Source organism: Camelus ferus, chromosome 10 (assembly GCF_009834535.1).
Source record: "Camelus ferus isolate YT-003-E chromosome 10, BCGSAC_Cfer_1.0, whole genome shotgun sequence".
Lineage (NCBI taxonomy): Eukaryota > Metazoa > Chordata > Mammalia > Artiodactyla > Camelidae > Camelus > Camelus ferus.
The window spans coordinates 34,603,603-34,617,253 of NC_045705.1; the positions used below are offsets into that span (position 1 = coordinate 34,603,603).

Genomic DNA, 13,651 nt, shown 5'->3' on the forward strand with positions numbered 1-13,651 from the left:
AACATATGAAAAATAAACAAACCCACTTTAATAAACAGATTTACAAGCGACTATACTCTTTAAAATATTATGTTAAAGCTAGTGTCCTAAAATTCCACTACCTTTTTTTAAGGTCCAGACCTTGATTCTTAATCATTAATAAATATTGTGTTAAAGTCAAAACAGCAACTTCACTGGTATTTTAGAAAGTACTTTAAATAGTTAAAAATCAAGGCTTTCAGAAAATCCTACAGCATCAGATTTTTGAAATGCTGAGCCAACTTTCCAGGGCTTTAAACTTGTATAAAAATATTGAAATATCTCACATTGAGTTTTTCAAAAGTTAAGAAACTCCTACCATTGAGAGTTAACTTTAGAAGCCTTCCATACTCACCTAAAGGTCTTTGGACATTTTACCTTTTAAGTAAAAGACAAATTCTGGCTCTGTCTCATGCATACTATGTGATCTCAAGGAAAAATGACAATTTGCTTGGCCCTTATCTGTATCTTAATTGATTTGATCAGGATGATTTTAAAGATCAAATGAGAGAAGATAAGTCCTGAGCACAGTAATAGGCACAAAATATACATAACACCTCTGAAATCCAACTTTAGGATTCTAGACTATTGCTTGAAAGCTACAAAAGAGAATCATGTATCAATAGTAATCATACGGATATGAGTCATATTTTGCAACTTTTAGGAGACCATTTTAAAAGTTAAGGCATCTTATGAAATATAACATCAATTTATGCTAGATAAAGAATATTTCAGTAAAAGAGAAAGTGATTTACAAATATTTACCTTGATCAAATATTTTTCCCATCTGTCTGCTGTAACAGATTTGCCAATCTTCCTCATCAACTTCAAATGGAGCTCCACCAATTCTTTTGGTACTTAAAAGGAAGAAAAAATACTGTTAGCCAGCAAAATAAAACATCTGTAAATATTTACGATTATAGAAAAAGAACTTTCCCCAATGCTGAATACTTTTTCAAAATAGATGTTGATTTAGTTATTTTTTAGACCTCTGAATCAGAAAAGAATAAACTAAGGCAAGAAATAACTGAAAACCACTTTCTTGAAAATGAGAAGGAATATTCATGTTTTCTTTCAAAACATCATCAAATAAGAGTGAACTCTAATGTAAACTTTGTACTTCTGGCTGATAATGATGTGTCAATGTAGGTTCATCAATTGTAACAAATGTACCACAGTGGTGTGGGATGTGGATAGTAAGCAAGATTGTGCATGTGTAGGGGAAGAGGATATTTGTGAACTCTCTATACTTTGTGCTCAATTTTTCTGTGAATCTAAAACTAATCTAAAAAATAAAGTCCATTTAAAAAACACCATCAAGTAAAGGCACTTAATTATACAACTAAAATTTCTACTCTACGTTTCTCTTAATACATATCTAGTTTCTCTATTGAGATTGCAGACCAAGACACGGATTCACAGAATTAGAAAGGAATCAAGGAATAAGATTTCAAGTTGACAGATATCTCAGAAACAGGCTGACGGTTTTCAACTGTTGCAGAAAACAGCTTGTCTGATCTATCCATTATCTAATATGCTGAATTTCTCTTTAGTATCCCTATAAGTCTTTGCTTGACAACCTTCAGGGACAGAAAATTTACTTAACCTACCAAAATTCTAATTACTAGAAAGTTACCCTTACACAAAGCAAAAAATCTGCCTCCTTACACCTTCCTCCTCTAGTTCTTCCTCTTACTCTCTAGTTTCAAAGAAAATACTTTCAATTCCTCTTTTATTGGAACCTTCAAATATCTGAAGATTGTTTTATCTTCTCTCAGATTTTCTCTCCCAACTGTAAACAACCAGAATTCCTCCAAATATCCCTTGAGCAAGATCTGATTATGTGGTATAATTTTATTAATTAGACCTGAGGGAAATAAAGGACACACACATTTAGCATTTTCTAAATAACAAATATTGCTAGTAACCTAAAAGAAATTACAGGTATACTATCTAAAAAGTTTCCATAATCAAATACATTAGGAAAATGCTGGATCAAAAAAAAAAATTGTTTTTACCGCAGAGCTTCTTGAAGACTTAACTGATTAGTCTTACATGCACTACAAGTATCCAAGACAGGGAAATCATCTGCAGCATTCCCTAATGTATTTGATCGTGGAATCTTTTTTTGTGAAACACACAATATCTTGGAGTATACAAGCGCTCTGAATTACAGGTTAGGAAGTAATGTACTAATATTTTTCAGTCATTCTTCCAGACTCTCTATTCTCCACTAAAGCTACTCTTAACTTGAAATGACCTTGACATATAAAAATATTTTCTCATTCAACAAATTTCTATGGGTCCACTATTAGTAAGCAAGAAATAGTATCTCCCTTTAATGAGACTCCTTAAAGAAGTCTTCTCAGAGGGGTAGATGGTGGGTGAGCTGAAGGTAAGCAAGAAAAGCACAGGAGGGGTGGCAAGTAAATAAGACAATTAAACTAAGCCAAAACCACAACGTATGGGATTGAGGGTGGAACAGAAAAAAACTGGGGAAAGACACTGCTTACAAAAGTAACAGCAGATGCAAAAGGCTGAAAAACAAAGTAAGCATGGAACTGGAAGCACCCAGAAAAAGGGTGTGAAAATGAAGAATCTCATAAGGTCAAGCTACAACGTTTACATTTTATTTAAAAAGTTTAAGCAAGAGAGTGCTCTATAATTTAGAAAGATCTCAAAAATTGAACTGTAGGAAAACAGATTGCTTTCATTTGTTTATTTGTTTTAGGAGGTTAGAGTGCAGGGTACAGATTAGATACAAATTCAGGAAAATATCAATCCAGAAGGATGGGAAAAACCTGAAGTAAGGCAGAGGTAGTACCAAGAAAAGTGGGCAGATTTGAGAAATGTTTGGGAAACAAATAATAAAACTTATGGACTGACTGTGCAAACTGAAAGAGTCAAGAAAAACCAAGGCACTGGCTTACACAACTGAGTAGATGCCAATGACAATACATCAGGAAGAAAAAGAGCTGGGCTCAATTCTCAGTTCTATCACTTAAGGCAAGGAGACCATGATTCTGGTCTAGTTCTCTCAACACTGACTTTGAAATTCCTCATAGCTGCATTGGCTCTCTTACAGTTTAAAAAATGCAAAATATTACACAAAGCTAAAACACCATTATTTTTATTTCTGTCATGATATCTGGGGAACCAAGGTCAGTTTCAATTTCTCCTTTTCCCCTTTTCCCCCAAACACAGTAGTTTTGTTGATTCTGCCTTCCTACATCTCAAACCTGCTCCTGATTCCCCCCAATTTCTCTAGAATATCACTGTTATCTTCTCATTTCAGTAAAACAGGTATAGATAGTTTCCTGTAACTGTAACCAAACCAATCTTTCTAAAAATACTGCTTTCGTTTCACTTCCCTGTTCCTAAATATCTTTTATGGCTCCTAAATACCTATATAAACTCACCCATATTTCTCACCCTAGTCTCAGAGTCCCAATACTCAATCTCAACCTAACTCTCCAATCCTCTCTTACTTCTGCACCAGAATCCTTGATTTAAATCATTCTGGCCTGTTAACTGAGTATACCCCGTTCCCTACCTATCGGGCTTTATTCAAGCCCTCCAGCTTACTGTTTTCCATCACTCAAATAATAGCCATCTTTCAATGTCTGGCCAGTAGGAGTCCCAAAGTCTCTGAGATAGCTTTCTAATGTTTCTAACATCCTTGTCCTTGGAATGCCCATGGTATTCATGTTATCTGTATCATTCATTTAACAGTTGGGAAAAAAACTTGGCACTCATTTTTTATGCATATCCTCCATATCACAGATAAATGAAATCACAAAAATTTTGATACAATTGGTACTACTTTTAAAAATCCAAGAGGACAAAAATAAATATATGCAATAATTATGCTTTTCATCCCACTTTGCAAAAGCAGTCGTCGTTCATTTAGGCATGTAGAAACGGACTATATGTTACTTGATTTCCTTATTAGAGCCTTTGCTCTTGCACAGCACCGTCCAAAAGAATATAAAAAGAACCACAAAATTTCAAACTCTCTAGCAGATCATTCACAAAAGTAAAAAAAGGTCAAAATCAATTTTAATAACATATTTTATTTAACACTACATATCGCAGTGTTATTTCAACATATAATCGGCATTTAAAATTTTAGATTTTTACATTTTTACTTGCTATTTTTCTTATTCTATTTTAAAACTGAAATATAATTGACATCACATAATATTAGCTTCGGGTGTACAACATAGTGATTTAATATTGTATACACTGCAAAACGATCATAGTAAGTCTAGTTAACATCCATCACCAAACGGTTACAATTTTTTATGAGAACTTTTAAGATCTACTCTCTTAGCAACTTGCAAATATGCAGTACAGTATTATTAACTGTAGTCACCATGCTGTGTATTACATCCTCATGACTTTTTATTTTATAAGTGGAATTTGTACCTTTTGCCCCCTTTCATCTATTTTACACTTTTTGGGGGGTACTTAGTATTCAAAACATATTTTACACTTACAGTACATCTCAATTCACACTAGCTGAATTTCAAGTGTTCAAGGACCATGTATGGCTAGTGGCTACTGTATTGGATCACACAAGCTAGCATATTTAAAACTAAAATTTATAACCCATAATTTACTAACAATTTACTTAATTTTTTTTGGTAATACAATTGACATGTAACATTGTATTAGTTTCAGGTGTACAACACAATGATATGATATTAGTATATACTGCAAATGGTCACCACAGTTAAGTCTAGTTAATATCCAATTTACTTATATTTTTTGTTACAAATAGAATTGACAGGCTAATAGCCTTACAGATACTTGTAGTTCTTAATATTTTGTCCATCAATAAGAAATAGGCAAAAACGTCAATAGGAAAATTAATGAAAAAATTACATTTCCCACACTTTGTATTCTCTAAAATAGTGCTTATTCAATAGACCATTTTATGATGATGGAAATATTCTATATCTGCACTTAGCAAAATAGCAGCCATTAGCTACACGTGACTAGCACTTGATGTGTGGCTAATAAAACCGAGGAACTAAACTTTTAATTTTGCTTATTTTTAATTAATTTAAATAGCTACATGTGGGAAAGGGCTATGGTTTGGAGCAGTGCAGTTGTAAATTATCAGTCAAATTTTTAAAACACATGATCATTTTCTAAAACATGCACTGACAATCTGTAAATTCACTTATTTATCACTTGGAACATTTCCTAAATCTCATTTCCAGAACATTAGGTAATTGCTAACTTCCTTCTAAGAATTATCTATTAACCAACTACATGCCATTCTGAAAAATGTAGGTTTTGTCCCAAGTGAACCAAGATCTCTACCTTTTCACATAATAGATTTGATACATAACCTTTAACAGACCTGTTTCTTTCACAAGGCCTCAGGAAGGTGAAAGATTCTGAAGCAGAAGAAAAGGTCAGGCACTGTGTGAATTCATGCAGGGTCTGCTGAGATGATGCAGGTACAAAGACTGTATACCCCAAACTATATAGCGAAGACTATATACCCCAGACTATATTACCGATCCAATCACCCAAAGATGTTCTACAGTTTGACATTTTCCTAGGCATCTGTCCAGCACCAAGCCTTAAGAATGCTGCTACTTAATTCTAGTTTTGTTACTTATAATTTGCTTTTTTAATGGTAGAAATTTACAGCAGCTCATAATAACTAAATGACATAATTTTTCTCATTTTTCAATAGTTTTTTACTTATACTTCCTCTATGCTTATAAACAAAGATACACTTAGACTCACACAACAGTTGATTTTATGTAGGCCACTGATAAAAGAACATTGATTTCAGATGCAGTGATTGAAACATAAGCTTACAATAAGCTTTTACTTACTGCCCAGTTTTTAAAACTCTGGGGAGCACAGTTTTAGCTATAATGACACTGGTTCCACAGTCCACTTGATCCTTGAAATAGCTATTATATATTTATGTACCTTACCTTCAAAGAGTTCATTTAATCAATCATCCTAAAGTTTTCTAAAAAGGAAAAAAAAAAAAAAGGTTCAAGACTGTAAACTGTAATTTAGGCCACTATCTGAAAAGCTATAGTTTAAAATGCCAGGTAAGTATAATATAAATCACTAAGCTCAGATTATTACCATTAAGAAAAAAGTAACTCAGAATAGCTGTTGTGTAGGCAGGCAAACCAAGGGGCATCTAATGCTCCATTTGGGTTTTGACTTTCCTTTAGAATCATATTGCTGTTCCCATATAGGTAGAGAAACACACCGAACATGGCTCAGATTATTTCAGAACCAAAACTGTGAGCACATCTCTGCTACAAAGAAAGTAATCAGTGTACTATAAACATCAGCATGACTGGAGGCTGTGATAACCAGCATTCAGCACTCCTTCCTGAAGGAGAAGGTAAATGTTTGTAGAGAGGAAAGGCCTCTAAGTAAGACGATGTGAGCTACTCTCAAGAGGGTTACTCAAGTTTCCTTGTACGTACTTAACAGTGTCCAGCAGAGGGAATCTGAGGTACTTGAGGCAACAACTTCCAATACCACATGCCTCCAACTCTAATCAGATGATCCTATTTCCCTACTCTCTTTTCTTTCTACTCAATTTAGTTATCATTGGAGGGATATTAGGGGGATGGGTAGGGAAGGATAGAGAGAAAAGCTCAAAACAAATTAAAAAAAAAAAGAAAGAAATAGTGATATCACAGTAGCTAAGGAAGAGGAGTGATTTTCCCTCAACATTTTTTTTTCTCCAATAATTTCAAATCTAAGGAAAAGATGAAGACTAGCACATCCTTCACGTAAATGAACCAACTGCTAACATTTTAGGTAAACATTTTTACATAGGGTAAAACCAGGGTCAAAAGGCTGTCTAATAAGGAAAAGACCACAAAGAAGCAGCCAAACAAGCCAAGGAAGGGAAGGACATGCCAGGCAGAAGGAAATACCTGTAGAGAAGTCCTGAGGCAGCTAAAAGCTTCCAGTGTGGCAGGAAAAAGAAAGTGGTGAAAGATGCTGCTGAGGAGGTGGGCAAAGGTCAAACCTTATAAAGCCACGTGGACTATTTAAAGAGTTTCCATTTTATTTTATGTGTAATGAGAAATCAAGGGAGGAATTTGGGAAAGTTTCCTGCTCTAAGTTTTTTAAAGATCATCCTGTGTCTAGGATCTGCTTCATAATAATCTAAGCGGCAGGGGGCAGATAGGAGTTATAGACCAAACAAAATTATGAAACTGCACTGTATCTGGGTGATGAGCACTTGAAACCACTATACAACTTTCTAATTTTGTGTAAGTTTTACATTTTCATAATTTAAACAGTTACAGGGGCCGTGGAGATCTCCTTGGCTGCTCTCTGAGAAATGAACTGGAGGGAGGGAAACACGACTAATTAGGAGGCTAGTCATACATCAGGCAAGAGATAATGATGGTTCAGACTAATGTGGCAGTAGAGATGCAGAGAAGTATGCACAAGGAAAATTGTAAAATCTAAAATATTTCAAAATTTCTAAAGAATTTTCTAACAAGCATCTTTGCCAATCTTTGAAGTAACTATTATATATCTATCTTGCATGATTTCTGTTTGCTCATTTTTAAAAGCAGAAACTATGGCTTTTCATTTGATTACATCATGGTTTAGAAAGGCAACATATACACATCGACACTTAATAGTAAAGTCAAATAAATTATGTGTATCATAACTTATTTCTCATATTCCTCATCATTTCAGATGTTCACATTGCACTTAAAAGCCTGCACTTAATATTGCAACTAAGTATTTTTTAAAATTGTGATTTGTATATAATGAAAAGCACTAGAAAAAATCAGGAGAAAGAGGTGCAAACCTCAATTTTCTCATCCATAAAAGGAGTTGTACAAGATGATCTAAAGTCCTCCAGCTCTAATACTCGATGCCCATGTCTAAATAACAAACACAGCAGCAGTCAGTCATGGGATTTAGAATTTTTGAACTGAAAGCATACTGATAAACTAGAAAACTTAGCAACTAAGATGTGATGTGCAATGTCCAAGATCAAAGAGAGACCAAGCAAGATTCCAGAACTCTGGCCTTCCAATCCAAGGCTCTACCTAATGTTTCTTAAAGTATCAAATGGATGAACAGTTCAGAAGACCTAACTTACGAACCAAGCCACCGTTTCTGCACAGCTACATATCTGGGTTTTGATCCCAGGTTGCTCCTGACTTTGCATTCTGAGGCATTATCCATTTCTAAAGCTAAATAGTTGCTGTGACAACAGAAAGACTATTAATACTCCTCCCGATCCATTCTTTCTTTTTTCAACAGCTTTACTGAGTTGTAATTTACATACACACACTTCATCCATTTAAAGTATACAAATCGATGGGTTTTATATTACATGATTATTTTTTAAACCGTGGTAAAATATAAATAACATAAAATTTGTCATTTTAACCATTTTTAGTGTACATTTCAGTGGTATTAATTACATTCCAATGTCGTGCAACCATCATTGCTATTTTCCAATCTATTTTTATAGTTAAAATTTTTTAAACAGTCACTTCACTTCCAAATTGCTCTCTGGAAAATCTAAAATGATAAAAGCAAAGTCCACTACAGTATATATTCTCAAAGAAGACAATACTGCCCTCAAGGGAGCAAAAACTGGTCCTTGAAGAGGACAAAAAAATCTCAGATAATGGTTTATGGTTCTTGACAACTTAACTCTGACAAAATCTTATTCCTTAGTATTTAATTTCTCTTGCTAGAGAGAAATTAAAATTAAATTAAAATTTTCTCTTGGGGGTGTGATCATGAAAAAAAAGGTTGAGAAACACTGTGCTTTAGAATTCAAAAGCGAGCATTGTTAGTCAAAATGTAAAGCACTACCTTAAAAAATACTCAACCTGCAAAAGATCTTGCATTCCACTGAAACCCAAGCCAAGTTGTAAATCACCTTGCTACCCTACAAGAACTAATTTTATCCATAACGTTAAACAAAATAATGGATAAAATGTCACAATTTTAATATTTAAATATAGCAGAAAATCAAGCACCCCAGCTAAAAAATTGTTTTAAGTTACACCAAATGCGGAGAATTAAGCAGAGAATAAGAACTAAGTATAAATAGGAAAAGAAAAAAGAAAGAAAAGATAGGCTCTTTGACATCATATAGTCTTAATTATCTTTACAGTCTCACTTTGTAATTATCTATCACCTATCTCCTCTTCTTCCTCTCTCCCATTCTTAGACCTAAACTAGATGAAGAGCCAGAACCATCTGCTTTTATCATTGCTGTCTACCCAGCAGAGTTCCTGGTTCACTCATATTTGATAAACTATAACAGGGATAAGAAAATAAAGGAGAAGGAAACCAACAGGAGAGAGGGAATGAGGAAATTTTAAAAGTTCTGCAGACAGCCAAAAAAAAAAAAGAGTCCTTTTAAGGTGTGAAAGAAAAAATTATCTGAACAGTATGCAGACAAATGATGAGGAAGATGAGATGAAAAAGACAGCAAAAGTGGCTTTAGATTTTAGTTTATTGTGTGAGCCATCTGGTGATATCAATAGCCCAAGACAACTTATTTGCAGGGTTTTATTTCTCTTTTTCTCTCCCTTTTGAAGGGAGGGATGGAAGAGGTGAATGCTCCCATAGGCATTTGTATACAGGAGTAAATAATGAAGTCTACACATAACTAAAGAAATACCTATATGGTGATCTCCTAACACCAGACCTCTATAAAGTGCCAGACTTCTCTATTTTCATCGTATATGTTTCATAGTATTTAAAAACTTATAAGCACACTAGAAGATGCCTTTATGATTCAACACCATGATTTCAGGTGTTATAAAATCAGTTTGATGTTTTTTTAAAGACAATTCTTCAAATCTGTGAACTTAAATTAAAAGAACTCCATTTCTTTATAAAATGTAGGTTGTCTTTACTCCTTGCTTACAAGTGATTGGTTCATACTTTTCTTTCAACCCACATTCACATCACAAGCAGAGACAACTAGATGAGTAACATACTATGTCATGTTATGGTTTCCCGAAATCTTAGCAGAAAGGATAAAAAAATGGGTTTGTTGTAATTTCTACATTTATTTCAATAAATGAGAAAATGTATGTGAAAACATTTTATAGACTATAAAGCAATATACAAACCAAAGTTACTGTTATTCACCACCAGATGGTGATCATGTCTTACTTAAAGCAAATGCTGACATCTTATTTGGGGGCCAGCTGCTGAATGCTAACACTGATCAATAAGCAAACCAGTTTGTCTAAACAAAATATTCGTGATTTTTAAGCATGTTCTATTGAAACATCAGCAAAACATCAGCAATTGCACAAGCAATAAAAAACATGTTCTGCCTCAAGACTTCAAAGGAATTGATACGAACATTTGATAACTCTTGAATTTAAGGAAAAAGACAACAGGATATGTGTTTCTGTCAGTCTTATATGGGTTATGTAACCATTTATCCATTCATATCACCTCGACCCATCTCAATGTGTTCTTTTAAAGCAAATTCCAGATATCACAGTTTCATACATAAATATTTCACTGTGTATCTCCAAAGGATAAGGACTCTTAAAATAAGTGTAATGCCATTATACCACCTAAAATTAGTAATTCTTTAATGTCACAGAATTGCCAATTAAACAATTTTAAAACATCTTCAATTAATCAATAAATAAAATTGCATTTTACTTTTACTTCTGTAGCAGATGATGGCAGCATCTCATCTTTATCCCCTCAACACTTATATTCCAATACAGGCCAACCTGTAAGCATGTCCAAGTCTTTACATGACGGTTTCTTCTGACTACAGGGCAGGGGAGTTAACCATTCCTGGGAGCATCCCTAAGCCAGTAACTGACAGAAGCTCCTTCACCCCTTTGCAGGAATAAATCTGAGATATGATCTATGCTATCTTTCAGCTCAAATGAAGGATTCAGTCCCAGTTGCCTATAAAGTAACTTACTTAAAAACACAACCTGTATTGGCTTTTTCCCCCTCCCGATCTCACTTCCCCTGCCCTTGTCAGTGTTTTCCTGGCATCGATTTCCAAATAAACTATTTACACTTACATTTTCGTCTCAAGGTCTGCTGCCCGGGGAATCCAACATTAAGACAACCTCTTAACTTTGAAGGAAAGCTATGGACATCATAAGAAAATGTAAACATAAAAATTTCTGCAAATATGTTCAATGAGTTTAGAGATGGGGGAGGGTATAGCTCAGCAGTAGAGTGTGTGCTTAGCATGCGTGAGTTCCTGGGTTCAATCCCCAGTACCTCTGTAAAAATATATATATATATATATATATAAATAAACCTAATTATGGACCCCTCCCACAAATAAATATAATAAACTGTACAAAAAACAAATCTTTTTTTGAGTTTAGACACAACCCAAAAGACATAGATATATTCCAGTTTAAAGAACCCTTCTTCCTACAGGTTCAAAATAGCTGGTATCTTAATTATGCGTTTGAAACTGTTCCATTGAGATTGTTCAGTTATGTTGAAATACTAATATCTCCACCCCTCATTCTTCATTGTTGGCAAGGAAGCATCACTATCTCAATATGGGTTCTTACATGTATAAAATCTAATCCAACAAAAGTACAGCAACTGTTGGCTTAAGCGTCTACACTTTAAAGAAAAACAAATGTTCCTAGAAGAAGTTTACTAAGACTGGGTCCCTTGGAAAGCCAGAAAAATGTGAAATTTACAATTATTCTCTCATTTATATATGACTTTCAATGGATTTTTAAAAATTTAATTTAATTTAATTTTAAGTTTTTTGGCAGGGGGGAAGTAATTAAGTTTTATTAATTTTATTTTTAGAGGACGTACTGGGGACTGAACCTAGGACCTTGTACTTGCTAAGCATGTAGTCTGCCACTTGAGCTAACCCTCTCTTTCTCAATGGATTTTTTTAACTGCCGCCAGCCTGAAACAATTCAATTAAGAGTAAGGGACTTGTGGAGATTTCTTCTGAAAATGAACTTGGGGCTATCATCCTAGTAGTATGATAAAGTTCCCTCAAGCTAACACATACTCCTCCCCTACCCTTTTACAAAGAGTTCTATGCACTCAGTTTCCATTTTCTTACCTGTCCCATTTGCTCCAAATCCATCATAATCTGATTTTTATTAGTTAAATTAAATGGATGCTTTAGTCTTTGTTTAATTTGGCAGCAAATGACACAAGTGACCACATCTTCCTTCCTGAAACCTGGCCATCCTGTGACATCGTTTTTTTTATTTCTCCTCTTATTTCTTTGCCCTGTTTTGGATTCATTTGCAGATCCACTTCTGCCCTTTCCTTGAAAATTGGTTCTATTTTAGAATATCACTTCTTCTGAACCTAAGTTATTTTATCCATCCCTTTGCTTCAATTTAAGTACACTGTCTCACTGCGCTGGTTACAGATATGCTCAAGTAAGAAAAAACATTAATAAGGGGTCACTGTTTTCTAACAGAAACTCTAGACTAACGAGTTACTAGTTTTGGTTTAATGGCTCAACAAATCCACCATACTGAACTTCGTGGAATTCCCAAACATTCCCTGCTGTTTCTAGCTTCCTGACCTTACCATATGCAATTCCCTCTATCATCAACCCAGCTCTCTTCACCTTCAGAGCTGTTCGGTTGTTGCTCTTTAAGAAACCATTCTCTTATCCATTCTCTAATTATTCTTTTACCTCATTGGGATTAAGTGCCCCTGCTGAAAGTCCCAAAATGATTCTACTTATGCCTCACACTTTATCATAAATGTCTGTTTGATCACCTCTATCCCACGTTAAACAGGCTTGTATCTTCAGCACCTAGGACAGTGCCTAGCACACATAAACTCAATAGACTAGTTCAATGAACAGATGATGTGGACTTTAAAAAAAGCTTATTCATAAACATGAACGTATCGTAATCCAAGTAACTGACTGATTAGCAAAGGAATAAATGATAATAAACATTTGTTGCTCATACTTAAAGAAGCAGACAGAAAAACAGGTAACAAGTACATAAAAACCACTACAGCAAACATGTAAAACAGAATGTCCATTTTGGCAATGTGCATTTATGCCAACTAATCAGCTATACCCATGCTACCAATTTATAAAGGGCCAACCATAAATTGGCCTTTATGAATAAGTTTCCTAATATGACAAGAGAACAAACTAAGATAAGCAAAAAAATCAACCAAAAAACAAAAAACAAATGACTAAATAAATGGTTCTCTTCTGACCTCATTACTAGTCCACCCTACTCCCAGCCTCAGGCAACCACTGATCTGCTTTCTGTCACTACAGATTTGTCTTTTCCAGAGTTCCATAAAAATGGAATCGTACAGTTGGTGCTCATTTTCTCTGGCTTTTTTTTGCTCAGCACAGTATTTTTGAAATTCACTCATGTTTTGCATATATCAGAAGCCCACTCCTTTTTAACATAAGTAGTGTCCCACTGTATGACTATATTTGTTTATCCAATTATCTGATAAATGTTCAGGTTATTTCTAATTTGGGGCTATTATAAGCAAAATATCTATAAACATTTGTGCACAAGTCTTTGTACGGGCATACATTTTTACTTCACTTAGGTAGATTAGAACAGTGGGAAGTAAATGAGCTGTACAGTAGATGTAAGTTTAACTTAATAAG

At 34.3% G+C, this 13,651-nt stretch overlaps 1 protein-coding gene across 1 annotated transcript in view; it reads right to left on the reverse strand.

The window, feature by feature from the left end:
• Positions 1-603: 603 nt before the first annotated feature.
• LOC116666672 (remodeling and spacing factor 1-like) overlaps positions 604-13,651 on the reverse strand; it is a 39,076-nt gene continuing 26,028 nt past the window's right edge. The window contains exons 2-3 of the mRNA XM_032490501.1: positions 774-875; positions 604-617 (exon numbers count right to left, since the gene is read on the reverse strand). Coding sequence (XP_032346392.1) covers positions 604-617; positions 774-875 — 116 coding nt within the window. The remainder of the gene's footprint in view (positions 618-773; positions 876-13,651) is intronic.